The 19,541-nt window shown below is 45.2% G+C and overlaps 1 protein-coding gene across 1 annotated transcript in view; it reads right to left on the minus strand.

Annotated features, from left to right (window-relative positions):
• PLCD3 (phospholipase C delta 3) overlaps window positions 1–10,315 on the minus strand; it is a 43,311-nt gene extending 32,996 nt beyond the window's left edge. The window contains exon 1 of the mRNA XM_069952105.1: window positions 9,805–10,315. Coding sequence (XP_069808206.1) covers window positions 9,805–9,931 — 127 coding nt within the window. The 5' untranslated portion in view covers window positions 9,932–10,315. The remainder of the gene's footprint in view (window positions 1–9,804) is intronic.
• Between the last annotated feature and the right edge of the window lie 9,226 nt (window positions 10,316–19,541).

Consider the following 19,541-nt stretch of genomic DNA (forward strand, 5'->3'; position numbering starts at 1 on the left):
CAGGGGATGAAGTTATTGTCATAAAACAACTTTTAATCCTGCAGCGCTGTGTCTAAAGGCCGGGGCTTACATTTGTATATGCATTAGGCTGGCACACCCTCTCTGTCCTTCCTCCCCATCCTCCTCATCATTAGGAATGCTCCAGGCAGATTGCTTCCTATTCCCCACCTGTGTGTATAATGAATATGGGCTGGATCGTTAATACACCTGTGCAAAGCTCAAACAGCAGTAAATGTTCCTGGATCATTCCTAATAATGAGGAGGGTGGGGAGGAAGGACGGAGAGGTGGTGCCAGCCTAATGCATATACAAATGTAAGCCCCGGCCCTTAGACACAGCGCTGCAGGATTAAAAGTTGTTTTTATGACAATAACTGCATCACCTGCCTAACGGACCCCAGGACAGATCTTGGATTAAAAGCAGCTATGCGAAGGTTTGGGGGGGACAGATTGTGGGTACAGAGTCGCTTTAAGTAATGGGAGAAATAACTTGACTGCCATAGATAATCTCTGTTATATGCTGCACCCTGTGTTATTGCTATCACAGAACCTCCAGGCTAAAGTTAGCCATACAAATGTTAGAACTGGTCTAAAAACCATTACAGGATATGTGGCCGATTGCTGCAGGGGGCCGCATCAACATTCAGCGATCATTCGTGCAACCCTTCCCACACGATTACCGAGGTGTCTAATAGGCTCTGTAAATAGTTGCCATTCGAAGAGTTTACACAGTTGATCAAGCCATGTAAAGACCCCGTGTGATAGAAGGCAACGATCAGCCGACATGAACGATGTCGGCTGATCGTTGCAGTTGTTTTTCTTGACAAATGACTCATATATCAACGATCTGCTGCTGTCGCTCCGTGAAATAGGAGCGGTGTCAGCAGACTGCTGGCATATGCTATGAGCTGCCCGGACGATCAAGCGATCGCCCGGGCAGCCCCCCCCCCCCCCCCCCCGCGGACTCACCTGCTTGCTGCCGCCGCTTGGCGCTCCTTTGCTCCTCATAGTCGCACCGTGGAATACAGCCTTAAGTGTCTTATCCTTCTCTATACCCTCCTGCAAATTCATTTTTTATTATTCATATCCCAGGTAAATGTTCTAAAGTTCCCAGGGACAAAACATTAAAGGGGTATTCCAGGTAAAAATTAAAAAGTAGGAAATTGCGGGGGTTCCGAGCACTGAACCCAACAGCGATCTCCATATCAGGCTCCGCCACATCTGTTAGGACTAGAGCCCCAGGTCAGCATGTGACCCATGGCTCTATTCATTCCTAAAGAACGCCAAAAAGGGCCGAGTACAGCGCTCTTACAGCGTACTAGGTTCTTTCTGTCGTTTCATAAAGATTAATAGAGCCGCGGGTCGTGTTCCGACCTGGGGCTCTTGTCATAACAGAGCCAGCGCTGTCCAATATGGAGATTGCCGGGGGGTTCAGAGGTCGACCCTTCGCAATATCCTACTTTTCCCAGATCCTGTGGATAGGGGGAAAGTAATTTTTTTTCTGGGAATACCCCTTTAAGTATATATGGCTGTATACAGTGCCAGAGGATAAGAGCGATAATGCTGCCCTGGCCTGACTGGAGTGGATTGCCATGACATTGCTCTGTCCGTTCCCACCACACCGGTGGCTGATAACCCTGTCCTACCCTTATTTATTTACAGCCATGCGATAACTCTACAAACATCGCTTACATGATTCATATGATTTGGGCGAGGTCTATTAGAAAATCCTAGTGACGACATTGGAACAGTTTGGGCTTATGATTGGGCTCCACATTGGTGCCCTCCTTGTGACATGTGTGACATATATTAGATTTAAAAAAGTATACAGCAAGAAAAAAACAGATGCACTGTATTACTATATGCAATCCCATTGCGCCTATATATACAGTGCAAATCTATACCCATACATTCGTATTCACCCGCTGCTGACCTCCATTGTGGAAATTTATCTATACTTTTTTCTTATGATAAAGCTATCTAGATGTAAACCTGTCCAACATGTTAGAAAATCAGGAAGCTATAGGTACAATGCATGTCTTATATGTTCCACACCTATTTCCAATCTCTGCCTAGGAGACTCTATGGTTTTGTGTCAACACGTTGACAGTTGTAATGAGTTGGCGAGTCTGTCAACACGTCGGGTGAAATGCATGAAAGGAGAAACATGAGTATGCTTTTTCCCCAGAAACAGCGCCACCCTTTTTCATCGTCTGTATCCAGTATTGCAGTTCAGCCCAATTCAAATGAACTAAAGTTTATTAGAAACCCTGCCTATTCAAGTTAAGGCCAGACATCTGCAGAGCTAGGGGAAGGCCTACATGACAGGGGCTTGAAAGGAGTGACAGGGTGGGGCAATATAAGGTGGGTTTAGGGGGAAAAGGGGGTTATTGGATTATATGGGGGAGGTTTCCCCAGGGGGAGGGCATAGGTAGGGGGTCAGATCTTCTAGGGGGCTGGAGTAGGGCTTCGGCAGCCATTTTAGCATACAACCTATGAGCAAACTTACTTTACCTTGTTAGTTGTTGGGTGCATGGCGGGGCATTTTTCCCTTTGGGGGATTGGGCACCTTTGGTTAGGAGTGGAATGTGGCCCAGTATTTTTGTTTCCTCTTCTGTCACGGCAGCTGTGTGACGGTGGGGGTGTCCCCGAAGGTGGACGGAAAATGAACAACTGTCGGAGGTGAAGGGGGGAACCTAATGGAATGGGTTCTAGACCCCCTTCGGATAGTTTATTTGTACTGGCAGGGTGTGGCCGCCCCCAACATAATAAATGGGTTATGCTGGTGGTATGTGATAGTGTCTTTGAGCCAATGGCCTTAAGCAATATCGGCTGAAAGTAAACCCACAATGTAAGTGTTAAATTGGTGAACCACCAGGGTTAGTGTCTTCGAGGACAAACTCCACGATATTGCTCAGGAATGTAATTTGTTATTGCATTTTGTTTATGTACAAGGTGTACGGTGGGAGGTTGGTGTCATTAAGATTGGATTATTGTTAAATTATTTTGGTTAATAAAACTTGGCTGCTGTGGCCAATCAATTCCACTCATGGTTTCTGTGTCTTATTTAAGGGGATAATAAATGGAAGTTGTTTGGGTCTGGAGCGACTTGACAGTACCCTATCATGATTGGAGCTTCCCATTAGACCCTTGGACCCTGTAGTGCAGTGTAAACTCCAGGGATCGCTTTTCAGAATCAACATTAGATCTGAGCGACTAACTGGAAGACATCAAAGCTACACTAGCAAGGGTTGGGGTTTCACTGCCAACCTAGTGGGGTTTCCTCGAGCAATAAGAAAGTATATGATGAGTGGTATAGACTGGTGTGATCGAGGAACAATATCTAGCCAAAGAAGATGTGAACAAAAAGGCTTGAAGGATGTCAAGAATCATCCTGATAAACAGGCAATGCATGCAAATACATCCACCAAATGTATCAGGAAGCACAACTCATCACCCTATAGCATGAGCGAGCTATACAAACAGACAACCAGTTCCTGTGCCAGCTCCTCTGATACCTGCGGATAGATGTTCAGACCTATGGTAGCATTGTGGTTGACCAAAATCATCACTTCATGGCAGCTGCTTCCCTTATGGTAGAAGGAGACCGTCAGCAGGACAATGCCCTAATCCAGGAAGATGACTGTGAGGTTTCCGTGCTTGACCAATATTCCTGCTGAATAATTTCATCCCCTAGTGGAATCTATATGACATGGAATTACTGCCATTCTGAAGGGGACCTGGGATAGTGTATCCTTGGCTCCAAGGAAAGCAGAAACAAAGGAGTAGGGCACTCAGTAGAGCGTTTCTGTCTTATTCCTTTTAGCGATTAGTGAGGGTCACAGCACTCGGACCCCCCACTGATCAATATGTCTGATGGGGCACTTTGATATTTAAACTTTTTTTTTAATGGTAGCTGCCCTTTAAGCTATGGCAACTGACCTATAAAACTAGACTTAACCCTTGCTATTCTTTTGTTAACTATTCCGCAGGATAAACCTGTCTGGCAATGCCTGTATAACGTCTGCGGTGTGGTGGTCACCCTGCTTTCCTACTCCGCAAGCTACTAAGGCTGGGTTCACACTACGTTTTTTTTTCATCAGTTTTTTTGCAAAAAAACAGATGAAAAATGGATGGAAAAATTGATGCGTGTGTGCATCCGTTTTCATCTGTTTTTCCATTTAATTCCATTATAAGAAAAAACGGATCAAAACAGATCAGTTTTTTTATAAACGGACACCAAAATGAGGTTGACTATGTTTTTGTGTACCTTAAAAAAAAAAACAGATTCGTTTTGATCCGTTATTTTATAATGGAATTCATGGAAAACCAGATCAAAACAGATGCACACACATGCATGTTTTTTGCAAAAAACAAATTGCAAAAATGTTGTGTGAACCTAACTTAAGTTACACAAAAATCCATTCTGGACCAGGTGATGAAACCAGAGAGGGCTGTAATAGCTGTCATTCTGGTAGCCACTTTTTGGCAGAAGGGGACGGCTGATGGATTTCTTGTGTGTTTAGGATAATGTAGTTAATGTTGATGACGGGCATGTTCTTCCTGTTCACTGCTGGAGTGAGATGAGAAGAACGCATAATACTGCTGGCAACTCCCATAAGGGTTGGGTTCTGTACGGAATCCAAGGATGTACAATCTACACCTAGAAAGCTTCATGGTGTTATAATTATTGGTATCACTTTGTCTGCACACGACTACGTGTATATGTATACATAGTGCTACCTGTATGGAAAACGCACAAAATGTCATCTTTAGAGTCTATGATTGGGCTTTAAACACCCAGACCTATAACAGCACCCATTTAAATTTACGTAATGATTTAGAGAACCCTGAAAAAAAATTGTTTTATATATATATATATATATATATAATTTTTTTTTGCACTTTTAAATGTAATCCGGTCTTTGATAAGGAGGAGACTGATGAAAAGTATGAAAAGGAGATGGCATATTATCATTAAGCCGGAATGAAAACTGCAAGATGTCAAGATTATTTGAGAATATAGATAGTAAAAAGGAAAATTAGGAAAACATCACCAAAAATAGAATTGAATAGAGGAGATAAAATGTATGATGCCAGCAGTCCAACCCCCAGTGCTCTGAAGAACGAATGTCTCTGATCAGAAGTGGTGCTTGTGTGGCCACCGCTCCATATACAGCAATGAATGGAGTGGCAGTCAAGAAAGCGCACTACCACTTTATTTACTGGGGATAGGTGATAAATACTTTCCAAGATTAGAAAAAAGCAGCTACTTTATTAAAAAAAACAACAAAAAACAAAAAAACAGCACCACCACTGGTTGTGTGTAGCATTACATTTCAGCTCAACTAACTGTAAAGTACTGACTGTACTGAGGCGAAGCTTAGGGAAGGCCAGCATGACTGGGTATATTGGGAGTTATAGGTTCTAGGGCCTGAGGTGGTGTTACTAAGGGGTGACTGCTGTGGTTGCTAGGTGAGGAGTAAGGGGTGTATCTGTGGAGGGGGTCTAGGTAAGAAGGGGTTAGGATTGGGGGTTGGTAGGGTGTGGTAGTGGGGGTGCCATAGAAGGGGGGTTGGATTAGGTATAGGGGGTGGTGAGGCTATATTAGGGGGCTGCGAGGGGGTTGGATCAGCCTTTTGGTTTTGGTTTTAGTGTGGAGGGGGTCTTCAGAGTCAGAAGGGATTGGAGGTTAAAAAGGGAGGGAACCCATCTAGGTTTTGGACACTCTAATTATGTATGGTAATGGCAGTTTATTGGCCTGAGTATTTGGGCACACAGGTGTTTATGGGCGGTGCCTTCCGAGCCTGTGCTAACCGGCTGGGGGTGCCACCTGTGTGTTAGGGCGTTAGTAGTATTGTGGTCCGCCATTGGTTTTCAGGCTTCGAGGACCACCTCCTATAGTTCTAGATATACTTATGGCACTTCGTTTGATGGGGTTGGTAGTTGTCATGGGAAATGCAGAATTGTTGTTATGCTAATATTTTATTATGTTAATGAACCTGAAGGGACTCTACATTACCCAGTCATGGAACCGGGTTACAAAACCCACACCCAAACAAGCGGCCACATTTTTCTAAACTGGTGTCAGAAAGTTATACAGATTTGTTGAGTACTTTTTTTAAATCTCTATTTATACAAAATAAGGCTATGTTCACACTATGTTACGGGTCACAGAACGGCCGGTCTCAGCCCGGATCATCCCGGCCGGTACTTAAGTACCGGCCGGATGATCTTTCCAGACGCGGACCTCTGATGTGGGCGCATCAGCGTGCGCCCGCATCAGAGCTTCCCATAGCCCACAGTGAAGCAAGCGGCCGGAGCCGCTTGCTTCACTGTGTGAACTGATAGGTCTTTCAGTTTTTTCCGGCGCCGCCGCATACGATGTGTGTACGCTCCGACCGGGATCCCATTGAAAATAAGGCTATGTTCCACCCCTCTAAACTACGACCGTAGTTCTGCGGCAAGAACTACAGCCGTAGTTTTACGTAGTGTGAACATAGCCTAAAAGAAGCATAGCATTCCATACATTAAACTAAGTTTATCCCATTGACTCTAGTAGTATTTTCCCATGGACTGCAATGGGACTAATTCATATTGAAGTGTGCAATACAATTTTTGTACTAGCCTAATAAATTTATCTTCAGTTCCCATTCTAACTTCCTCTTAAGGGGGCATTGGATATAGCCTTATATATTACCCAAAAGCGTCAGAACTTCCGACAGATACCAGAAAGGAATCACAGAACAATGTCACACTTATCAAACATTAAAACAGATCAGTCATTCAGACACCCTACATTTCCTGATAAATAGCCTCATATTTTATTAGCAAACTTGCATCCTCACCTGAGGGACCAAACCCTTCCCAAGAATACCCCACAGGATAGGTGGAGCATCTTCAGGATCAGACAAGCATTCCTTCAGTGTACTAGAAGGAGAACCTAAAACATTTATAGATCTGAGTCAGGGTAATCTCTCTCTCTCCTGGATTTCACAATGAGCTCTGTCCAATATATAATGTCACTTTGTGGTCATGTGTTATTCAAATTTGTAAATTACTTTTATTTTAAAAATGTCCAGTCTGCCAGTACTTATCAGCTGCTGTATGCCTTGCGGGAAGTGGTGTATTTGTTTCAGTCTGACACACTGCTCTCTGCTACCACCTGTCCACAGCAGTAGCAAATACCCACAGAAAAACCTTTTCTGAATTGGACAGTTCCTGTCACAGACAGGGGTGGCAGTGGAGAGCACTGTGTCAGACTTGACCGAAGCATTCACCACTTCCTGCACAACATACAGCAGCTTATAAGTACTGTAGGACTTCAGATTTTTAAACAGAAGTAATTACAAATTTGTGAAACCTTCTGACCAGTTGATCAGAATTTTTTTTTTCTTCAGAGTACCCCTTTAAGGCATTTAAGCAGTAGTAAGATATCCCTGCATTGGAGCGTTATAGTTAAAGCCATAAATGGGATCTCATTAGGCTTAGGGACAGTATCAGATCCCATAAAGAGTAACAATATATGCAGACAGCTGAACTACAGTTCCCACTATGCACTGCTCTTTTGAAGGAGGACTGTAAATGTAGCTTTACACCTGTATGGAGAAGTAAAAATTGTATGATGTAAAGTGTGACAAAGTGTGTACAAACTTAAGCCCCTATTACACGGGGCGATGGAGAGGAGGAAACAAGCGCTGTCAGCACTCTCTTGCTCCTCGTTTCCCGCTCGCCGCTGCTTTTACACGCGTTGGCAGTGAGCAGGTAAGAGGTGCGGGGAGGTGCCCAGGTGATTGCTAGATCGTCCGGGCAGCCAATACAACATAGCAGTGGTCTGCTGCCGCCACTCCTATTCCACGGAGTGACCGCAGCAGATCGCTGATATCTTAGTTGTTCGTCTTTCAACATGTTGATAACATGTGATAATGTTGTTAGTGGACAAACCTCTTTAAGGCTCTATTCACACCATGCTATGGGTATATACATGGGGTAGTTGCCCCTGATACACACATCAGCCACTGGCCTCAATGTTAAAAACATGTGTAATACAATGCAATAGCGAAAATTACTGGCTAAAAGACCACTCTCCTAGACGAGACCTATAGCTATATTTATGTGCTGGGAAAACATGTTCATAAAGTGTGATGTGAACACAACCTGATCTATGCTTTTCCTATGTATTCTGCATTTTACTTTGATGAATGCATTTCGTGGTTAAGATGCTATATCACTACTAAGTGATAATGACCGGATTGTGGGTTTCCTGTGTCAATTCCCTGGACAAAATTAGGTGACAAAACAATTGGAGGTGTTAATTTTCCCTTGCACCTAGATACTTTTAAGGGCCTTTTACACGGGTCGATTATTGTGCAATAAATTGTTAAATCGTTCTAATTTAAACGATAATCTTCTGGTGTAAAAGCGGCAACGATCAAATGAGGACCGGAAATTTGTTCATATGTTAACAACTTTTAGAGATTTATCTATTTGTCTAAATGGCTATCTTTGATGCTGCGTTTACACAAAACGATAATTGGCCCGATTGTACGATTAACGATGTCGGAGTAACGATTGTTTTTTCATAACGATCAGCGTTTAGACGGTTTGATATATCGTACGGAAAATTCGTTTTGCGATCGTTTGGCGATCGCTTAAGCCTATCTCACACATTGGTTAAATCGGCGAACGACTGTTCACACGGAACGTTCTGCGAATTTTTTGGGAACGATCAACGACGATTTGAGAACATGTTCAAAGATCAAAATGAACGATTTCTCGTTCGTCGTTTGATTGTTCGCTGCGTTTACACGTACGATTATCGTTCGAATTCGATCGTTATCGCGCAAATTCGCACGATAATCGTTACGTGTAAACGCAGCATGAAATGAAGAAATAATCGCTTGTTGTTTGTTCAATCAGCGCTTAAGCAATGTATCTGTACGTGTAAAAGGACCCTTAGTCATTTCCTCGTAATAAGTTCACCTTCAAGGTGTGTCTATATATCTAGTAGATAACAGCTGGCGAAGGCGACATATTTCATCTTTGACAGGTTCACCTTGTTTTCTCTTTTTTTGTATGTGATCCATAATTTGGTGTTATTGAGAGGTGTAAGTAAGAGGCCGTCCACATACTTTCCAAAGTGACTGGCTCCACTTACACTGCCAAAGTCTCTCCTGGAATGTCAAAGCGACTAGGTTTTTATTCCAAATCATATTTATTTCATCAGTATATCAACTTCTACTTTCTAAGCTGGCACCATGGATGTAAAATTTAATGCGATCTTATCAAAATACATGATTTTATATCACCATATGTGGCGGTATATTGGGGTCTGCATAAAAGTTCTGCCCCGAGATATGTAACGGAGGCTGAATTTACATGTGAGGTTGCACCTTGTGATGTCATAATTATGTGACACTACTTTACTGTCACTAGCTACACATTAGTATGTAAAAATACTTGCTGTCATTTTATGTTTACATTATGGCATTTTACGGCAGTGTTCCCCAACGTGTGACTCTCTAAGTCTTTCAAAACTACAATTCCCATCATGCCACGACAGCTTCTGGCAGCCTTTAGCAGTCAGGGCATGATAGGAGTTGAAGTTGTGCACAGGCTGGATGACCACAAGTTGGGGTACACTATAAGATAGCCACAAATCAGTGATATTAATGCATAACCGAAGGCTACGTAGCTAAATAATTGATGTGGTAACATCCCCCCTGCCCCTGACTCCTATATCCCAGCTGTTCACATACATCCTATAATACTCGCCATCTCTTTGATTGACAGGTCCATAGACTTACCCATCTTCTTAAAGGTTCGTAGCCCATGGCTGGTGGCACATTGGACTTGCTGCTCCATGGCCACTTCAGGCTCAGCAGGACAGTTTTTCTGTTTCCTTGGACATACGGCACTCCAGAAGCCTGGCATGGCAACCCCTATCCCCGGCTCCTCCTTGCCCACCCTGCGTCTCTCCTTCTAGCCGATCCTTCTGTAATGTCTGTCCTCGGTTTCTATAATCAGCTCTGTCACCTTCTAGTGACTGTTCTTATCCCTGTCTCTACTTTGCCTTCTCTCCCTTTCTGTCTCCGGAGCCTTTGTGTGTAAGCAGTCTGGGCAGTCCTGCCTCCTTCCCTCGCTCCTCCTTAGCACTGATTTGCAGATTCTGGCTGGGCTTCCTAGCCTGGAGTCGCATTTCACTGCCACAGTCGCTCAGGATCTTAAAGTTAAAGCCCTGAAGAATGGGGATGGGCTTGTAACTATCTGAGGCGAAATGTCAAAAATAAATATAAAATCCATAGTTTTTCGAGTACCGGCCAGATGTGATGGTGAACCATGTTAAGGACTGTTAACAAATTTTGTGATGTTTTTATTAGTTGGACTTGCTAGAACCCTGGCCACCATCACAAGTCACTTGCACTATGCACCTACAAATATTGGCATTGGCACACATGATAGTAGGCAGTGTTGTGGTACCATGCCGATGCTCGAGAAAAATCAATTCACTCAAAAAGAGGTTTTTCAGGAGAAAGGGGAACAGCTGCAATTCTTTAAAGGGTTTCCCTACTCTCTATATTAACAACACCAGCCTATTATGGTGGAGGAGTAGGTGTCAAAGTGGTCAGATCTGCCCCTAATTTATACAGCATAACAAATACTGGTGTTTCTTTGTCGAAGACTAATTCACCCAAAAACTTTTTTTTTTTTTTTTTTTTTTATAACTGTAATTTTTATTAAAGATTTTGACATTTTTCCATGAAACACAAAAGCACACACATGGTAAGGCTTTTACCTCAGCCCAGAGAGGTAATGCAGACATAGAGCAATTGCAACAATAGGCTGTAACAGTTGGAATATATGTAGTTTCTGCAACCATCGTAAAAATACCAGGGCCGAAACACGGCTGGAGGATTACAAAACAGTATTAGCCAAGAACGGGCGGATCCAACAAGGTAATCCGCTCGAAAATAAGGTACACTGATAACACATAGCAACAAATCACAAGACAGGAGATACATAGGAAGGAGGGGAAAAGGGGTGAAGTAGACTGTTAGGGTATTCCATCGGCGGTCGTAAGAGAGGTGAGGTAAGAGTCCCACATGGTCCATACTGAGTCAAACATTTCCATCTTATTGTTTAGAGAGGCAGTCAGTTTTTCTAGGGAGCGCAGTTCCTGCATTCTAGCAATAAAACAGTTCATAGAGGGGGGCGAGACCTGTTTCCATCCCCTCGCAATCAGCGATTTAGCAGCAGTCAAAATGGTTAGTAATAATTTGGATTGTTTCTTCCGTAAAGTTTTGGGGAAGAGATTGAGCAAACATATAGCAGGGTCTCTGGGGATCTCTGTGTGGAAGATTGTAGTGGCCATACCACAGACATCCCTCCAGAACTGCTCAATAAGAGGACATTCCCAGAAAATATGGAAAAGTGAACCAATTGCACCAAGGCATCTCCAGCACGTCGGGGAGATAGAAGCATTCAGCCTATTGAGCAGTTCTGGCGTGTGGTACCAGAACATCATCAGTTTATATTGCGATTCTTTATAGGTGGTACATATAGAGGATTTTGCTGCCCTTTCCCAAATCACATTCCAGCATTCTGGTGGAAGCTGCCTGCCCAACCACGTCTCCCAACGGGACATATACGCATGACCAACCTGGGAATCACCCACAGGGGAATTGAGGATACTATAAATATCTGAAATTAATCCAGCAGTGGAGGTATTACACCTCACCAGTTGTTCAAACGCTGAGGGTTTGGTCACCGTGAGGGTTCCCAGGCGGGACATCATAAAATGTCGTATCTGCAAATACATAAACCCCTCTGAAGACGGTAGCTCCGCCCTGTCCACGAGCCTGTCAAATGGAAGGAGAGTGCGAGTGAGTGGGTCTACGATGTCAGCGAATTGGAAAAGTTTTTTCGAACCCCACAGTTTAACAGGATGGGACTGTAAACTCGGCTGAAAGTTAGGGAAAAGAAGAAAGGAGTGTAGAGGAGAGGCTTTAGAGATGAGCCCAAATTTAGAATAGCAGGCAGACCAGATATGCAGGGTAAAGCGGATAGGCCCCAGTAGGTTGAGATGTGCGGAGGGGGGGGGGGAGGAGTGCCACAAAAATGAGTTGGGGTGAAATGGGGCCAGCCAGATCTTCTCAATTTCCACCCATCTCTTGTAGGCCAAGTACTTTGACCAGGCAAGAATCTGTCGCAGGTGGGTCGCCCAGTAATAATGGAGTATGTTCGGAACTGCCAGCCCGCCTTGCGTCTTACTACTCATCATTACCGACTTAGGTATGCGGTGCCGTTTTGATGACCAGATAAATTTAAAAATATCCCTCTGAAGGGCCTTGAGTTCTGAGAGAGGTACTCTTACAGGAAGAGTTTCAAAGTAGTAAAGCAATTTGGGCAATATGGTCATTTTCACCGAGGCGACCCTACCCAGGAGAGATATAAAGTGGGAGGTCCATTTAGAGAGGAGAGTTCTGATGTCCCTAAATAGAGCGGGGAAGTTAGCTGAGTACAGGGTAGTGTACGAGGGTGTCAGTTGAATGCCTAAATATTTAAGGGAAGATGTAGTCCATTTAAATTTAAATACAGAGCGCAGATGTGTGACCTGGTGGGCAGGCAGATTTAAGGGCATGGCTTCTGATTTAGTGGTGTTAACTTTATAGCCTGATAGGACTCCAAATCTAGTGAGGAGGTCGCGTAAGACAGGGAGGGTCGTGACGGGGTCAGACAGGGTGAGGAGGACATCATCGGCAAAAAGCATAATTTTGAATTCCTTGCCTCTAACCGACACCCCACGTATATCGGGGCAATTGCGAACCGCCGCCGCCAGGGGCTCGATGCATAGAACAAATAATAAGGGCGACAGCGGGCAGCCCTGTCGGGTGCCATTCAGAATTGGAAAGGTTCTAGACAACATATGGGGGAATTTAATAGCTGCAGTAGGGGTCGAATATAATGCCTCAATTGCAGTCAGAAAGGGTCCCCTAAGACCAAAGCGTTTTAGGGTCTCAAACATAAACGGCCAGCCAAGGCGATCAAAGGCCTTTTCTGCATCCAGACTAAGAAGCACTGCCCTCCCTGACTGCTGGTTGACTGCATCGATAATGTCAATGGCCCGTCTGGTATTGTCCCCACCCTGTCTGCCGGACACAAACCCAACCTGATCTGCATTCACGAGGGAGGGTAGCCAATAACCTAGTCTAGTGGCCAATATTTTGGTGAAGATTTTAAAGTCTGAGTTCAAGAGGGAGATCGGCCTGTAGTTGGCACAATCTGTGTGGTCCTTACCTGGCTTAGGGATGAGGGTGACAAATGAGTGGGACAAGGAGGAAGGTATAGCTTCCCCTTGAAGAAAAGAGTTAAAAAGTGATAACAGTCTGGGGGACAGGTCTGCAGAGAAGGTTTTATAATAGAGATAGGTAAAACCATCCGGTCCCGGTGCCCGGCCCGACGGAAGAGATTTAAGTGTTTCTGACAGCTCTTCCATGCTAATAGGTGCGTTTAACTCATCTATAGCATTGTTTGGCAAAGAGGGGAGCTGACATTCTGACAGAAATTCATTAATCCGGCAGGAACGGGCCTCAGGGTCGGAGGGAAGGGTAGACGGTAGCGAGTATAGCTTAGAGTAGAATTGGAGGAATAGGGAAGAGATATCCGCAGGATGATATCGCAGAGCGCCCGAGGAATCCCTGAGGACCTGGGGGGACTGGGAGGCTGTTTGGTCATTTAGTTTGCGAGCTAGGAGAGTATGGGCTTTATTGCCTTTTTCATAAAAGCGCTGCTTGGAATAGAGGAGCAGCTTCTCTACTTTCATTAATGATAGCTCTTTCAGACGTGATCTCGCAGCCACCAGTCGCCGCAGCCCCACCAGAGATGGGCGGTCAGCTAGGGAGCGCTCCAAAGTCTGAATTTCCCGCTTAGCTGCCAGAAAGGCCATCTGGGAGTCTCGTTTATGACGAGAGCTCAGAGCGATACAATGCCCTCTGACTACTGCCTTATGGGCCTCCCACAGGATGGCTTCAGAGTTTACAGAGCCCCCATTGTCCAGGAAGTAAGAGGTAATACTGGCCTTGATCGAATCACGGGACAACGGGTACTTCAGCAGGGTTTCATTTAGGCGCCAATGACAATGGCGTGTTGGTGTCATTAAGCTTTTTAGACAGATCACCACTGGCCCGTGATCCGACCAGGAGATAGGGTCTATATGTGCCTTTTGTAGGAGCCTGACAGTGGGAATATTACCAAAGAAATAATCAATTCTAGAATGTAGGCGATGTGGATGGGAGTAAAACGTATATTCCCTCTCCGTAGGATGGTCTAGCCTCCAGAGGTCGTATAGGTTATGTTTTCGGATAAGTTTGCGGAATTCAGTGGAAAGTCTGGTCTGGTCTGCAGGGACAGCTCGGTTATCTACAGAGTGTCTGTCTAGCAGATCTGAGAAAGTTAAATTAAAGTCTCCCCCTATAACTCTGGGAGCCGGGGGGTATTTTGCCAACTTATTGAACACCCTACGGAGGAAGGGAATCTGGGTCCTATTTGGGGCATAGATATTACAAAAAATTAGAGGTTTACCATGCAGCGTGCCTTCCACTATGACATACCGCCCGCCCGGGTCTGAGAATGAAGAAGAAACCTGGAAGGGGAAGGAGCGAGAGAAAAGGATAGCTACCCCTGCAGTTTTAGTGCCCCTGGAGGCAGTGATAGCTATGGGATAGGAGTGGTGGGAAAAAGAGAAGGTCGCGGTGTTATCAAAATGCGTTTCCTGTAGGAAAGCCACGTCTGCTTTTAGATTGCGTAATTCCCTTAAGGTCAAACGGCGTTTGACATTGGAGTTAAGGCCCTTTACATTTAGAGTCACTATTCTAGCCATTGGGAGGGAGTAGTGAACACGGACCAGCGAAATAACAACTCACCCAGTTCAGACAGCTCGCGGACAGGGACGGGCTCCCCTCACCATTATGTGGATGTAGGTTAACAGCCGAAGGACCCCTGGAGATAGGGAGAGAAGGGGAAAGGAAGGGAGGGGAGAGAAAACGCAGACAGACAAGACAAAGACACCATAGACGGACATTTGTAGGAGCCCATGGCTCACCATCCTGACACATCATATCAGGACAAAGGGGTAAATAGATTAACCATAAGAGTATAACATATAGAAATAAACAACCCAAAGGTTGAAACATTATGCCCCTATCGGGGGGGAGGTAGGAAGCACCAAGTGGGTCAACAGCAGACCAAGCAAAGAACATACAAAGAACTGAGCAACACAGCTATGGTAATATCAATTATCGTAAAAGTAGGCCATGTTACAATAGCCCATAAGGGGGTAGGCTGTTGTGAGGTAGGGAGGACACGAGGCTCACAGCCACGTCTCTACTCATGAGGGAGATCTATGTCCTGCACAGGAGTGGGAGTCGGTTCAGTGGATCCTGAGCGCTTTCTCTTCTGTCGCTGGGTTTGCCACACTGGTGGCGGTGATGGAGGAGGGGGAGCGATAGTCCATTCCGATATTTTGGGAATCGGGATGTCCAGGGTGTCACAGAACTTGGGGAGGTCTGACAGGGTTCGCAGGACAGCGGAACGCCCATTCCTGCGAGCAGAGAGTGCAAAAGGAAAGTTCCATCTGTATGAGGCGTCGCAGTCCCGCAGAATTGCAAGCAAAGGGCGCAGAAAGCGGCGTTTCTGCAGAGTTATCCAGGATAAATCAGGAAAGAGTTGAAGGGATGCACCGTAGAAATCCAGATCCCGGAGAGAGCGAGCTTTAGTCATGATGGCCTCTTTAACCGTATAGTCATGTAGGCAACAGATAACATCTCGGGGCGCACCCGATGTCGGTTTGGGCCTGAGAGCCCTGTGTGCCCTGTCGAACTTAATCTTGTTGGTGGGTGGTTCACCCAGAATGGAATTAAAGAGTCCTTCTAGTGTACTGACAAGGTCATCATCATGCGTCGCTTCGGGGAGGCCTCTTATTCGTATGTTATTGCGCCGCCCTCTATTATCCAGGTCTTCAATGTGGCGTTGCATATCATCCAGAGTATGGGCCTGGGTGCAAACAGTGGATCTCAATTTGTCAATATAGACTCTGGTAGAATCATGGTCGTTTTCCAATGAGTCAACCCTCTGAGAAATATGGTGTAGGTCCTTTCTCACCTCTGCAAGCTCTACCCTGAAAGTCTCTTTCACTTCATTAATCAGGGACTTAAAGTCCTGTTTGGTGGGGAGCTGAGACAGCAGGTCCTGGACCCCTTGCTGGGACATAGTGCCTATGATAGAAGTTTCAGAGTCCGAGTCTGCTGTGCGCCAATCTGATCTAGGCGAGGTATCAGAGCGGGACGGGGCACCATTATTCTTAGTGGACTGAGTCTGGCCCCCCTTCTTATTCTTCTCCCCCCGCTGTGTTTTCTGTACGGCGGCCATCATATATTGTGATATGCGCTGCTGCCCCTTTAAGGTGATGGGGTCAGCGCGCTGTCGGGCCTGTTGTATGGGGGATAGAGAGGCTTGATGACAGCTATCCCCTTCTATAGTTCCCAGGCCTGTGTCCAGAGCTCCCAGCTCGTTGTCAGAGCTAGTAGGGGAGAGATGAAGGGGCCCAGCTACAGGCCGCACTCCGCCGGCCGGAAAACAAGATGGCCGCGCGCCACGTGGGAGCTCACCCTCCGTCTCGGCTGTCGGGCCAGGCGGATCCCCTCTCCTCACCTCCGATGGACTCCGCGGCGGGCTAGGAGGGATCCGGTCCCTGGCTCCAGCCAGGTCTGACCGCGGGCTGCAGGGGAGCTGAAGGAGCGTCCGCCTCGTGTCAGGCCGCCGGGACTCTGATGCGGCCGCGCCGCGAGTGAGGTATGGGGCGGACGGGTGCAGGCGGGTAGCAGGTCTGGCGTGGGTGAAGGGTGGTCTCGGGGTCCCCCGGTACCTCTGCTCCATGTATAGGAACCGGTCAGCTGCCTCAGAACGGGTGTATGGCCTCTTATGTAGCTGTGTATGCCCGGAGCTCCTCACTCAGGCTGCCATCTCCATCGGCGGTTCGCCACGCCCCTTCACCCAAAAACTTTAATGGGGTTTTTCGCTTCAGATAATCCCTATTTCCCTAGGCCATGGGTCTCCAAACTAGCCCTCCAGCTGTTGCAATACTGCATTTCCCATCATGCCTGGACAGCCAAATCCAAAGCTTTAGCTGTCCGGGCATGATGGGAATTGTGGTTTTGCAACACCTGGAGGGACGCAGTTTGGAGTCCCATGCCCTAGGCAATCAGTTCCCATAATGTCCTGTTGAGACCCCCAGTGATCAGCTATAACCTGGGTTCTCTGTGTCCCCACCCCAGGAGAAACGAAACATTACTTAGCGTTCATTCAAATCAATGGGTTTTCTGTGTGATACAGGTCAGGACAGGTCCTCCACTGGGGAGAGACACTCTTTGTAGAATAGAAATGAGGATCCTGAACAGGGAACTTCCCCCATTAACTCAGCATTCACTAATGGGGTGAATTGTATATGGATGAAGCAGGGGCCGCAAAGGCCCCACTGATCATAAAGTAATGGCATGTCCAAGTGATATGAGAATATCCTCTATAATTCATACAGCAGAGAGACAGCTTATCTCCCAAAGGATGGGGCATTGAGATTAGACATACATGCCTGATACTTTTTTTTAATCAATTCTTTATTTTAATTTCCAACAATAAAATTTAACAGAAAATACTGAAAAAAAAGAAGGACATGAAATGCCTTCTCTTCCATGACATAATTTTCCAAGGAGAGTCATGAGGTCGCCATACACATTGGACAGGAAGCCAGTTCAGCCCTAAATTGACAGGTTTGGACAACACTACTCTAATGTGTAATGGTCGATGACATGGTCCGAAAGCAGCGATATTGCCCTGTGTAATATCGATCAGCCAAATGCTCATTCCTCAGTTGTTCAGGTTGTTTTGACCCATGAAAAAAGTCAACATTCAATAGGGCTTATGGCTGATTAAAGAAAAGGGCCGCCAAAAATTAGTTGTTAATTCAGTTTTGGCTGCACGATTGCTGAGCCGTGTAAATAAGTGCTGATCTAGAACGGTGCTCATATGCTCAGCACCCCAGGCCGTGTAATAAAGTTGAAAAACCTGTGTAGGAAGTTAGAGCAATTAAAGTGGACCTTTCCATACATATGGGGGATTTAAGAATCCTATTTGTGAGTTCACAAGGGTTTCAGTGTTCAGACCCCCTACGATCAGAAACGTATTCTCTATTCTGTTTATAGGAAGATAAGTGTCCATGGTGGCAAAACCCCTTTAACCCACAGAAGTCAATAAAGCAGTTCAACAATGTAATGTGAATGGGGCACACCTATCTGTCACCTTAATGTCTGCCATAAAAGAAGAAAAACAAAGAATAGGCAGGTTAGATTTTATTGTGTCTGATCCTCTGTTCTACCAGGATACAAGCCTCTATCAGAGATGTCTTAAAATAAACATGCAGATTCAGCTAATCCAATTATAGGGGAATCTGGAGAGGAGGTGGTCTAAAACGTCTGGACTGGTTACACTGGAGCTAGGTTGTCTGACATATCTTATTATCTCCCCTGTTTGTTTCATCATTCATGTTAATGTGTCTGTCATCTATCTACCAAACTTTATCTCATATTTATCTATCTATCTATCTATATCCTAATTATCTATCTATCTATCTATCTATCTATCTATGTCCTAATTATCTATCTATCTATCTATCTATCTATCTATCTATCTATTTCATACATCTTCTATTTACCTATATCTCACATATATTATCTGTGGTTAGATGCAATCAACTCCCTCTACATTATGTGGAGACACCAGAGTTAGGACCCCACCTATTTGGCGTCTATTGCATTTACTGCAGAAAATGACCTAGACTGACTGATTCTGGTAATTGACTTGAGAAGGGGTGGGGAAGTAGTGATTACCTGTCATGTCTATGTGCCCAATATGTGAACATAGCAATAACAATGCAATAACAGTTTCACTAGTAGACGCTATGTACATTTACAGATGTTATGCAACATCTGCTGTTTCCTCACATGATACAGATCTGATTTGGATGACATAGATGACCATGAATCAGTAGGAACATATTCACACCGACAGAAGTAGGAAGTGCATCTGATGACGGTACACACATGATCCCGGATCTGCATATACTATCTATATGCTGATTCACAAACATTTAAAAGATACTGCATTACATTTAAGTAATTAATTAGCAATTATCTGGCACACAGGATGTGATAATGACACACAGTCCTATGGAGAAGGAATCTCACACACAAGTCCACTTGCTTCTTTATGGACATATGTGTATCATTTACACAGTTATTTATCAAGTTTATAGAACCACAGACCTGTGATCCATTAATAAAAAAGTCATATTTCAGCCTCACACACAATGTGATTGTAACGCCTGGAGTAGTGGATCCACTGGACCGTCACTAGCGGATAGAGGCTTGGCGGGGTCGGGTGACAACATAGAGTACTTGGGCTGAGGTGACCTCAGACATCGGTTGGAACAGTC

Source organism: Dendropsophus ebraccatus, chromosome 14 (assembly GCF_027789765.1).
Source record: "Dendropsophus ebraccatus isolate aDenEbr1 chromosome 14, aDenEbr1.pat, whole genome shotgun sequence".
In the NCBI taxonomy this organism is placed as follows: Eukaryota; Metazoa; Chordata; class Amphibia; order Anura; family Hylidae; genus Dendropsophus; species Dendropsophus ebraccatus.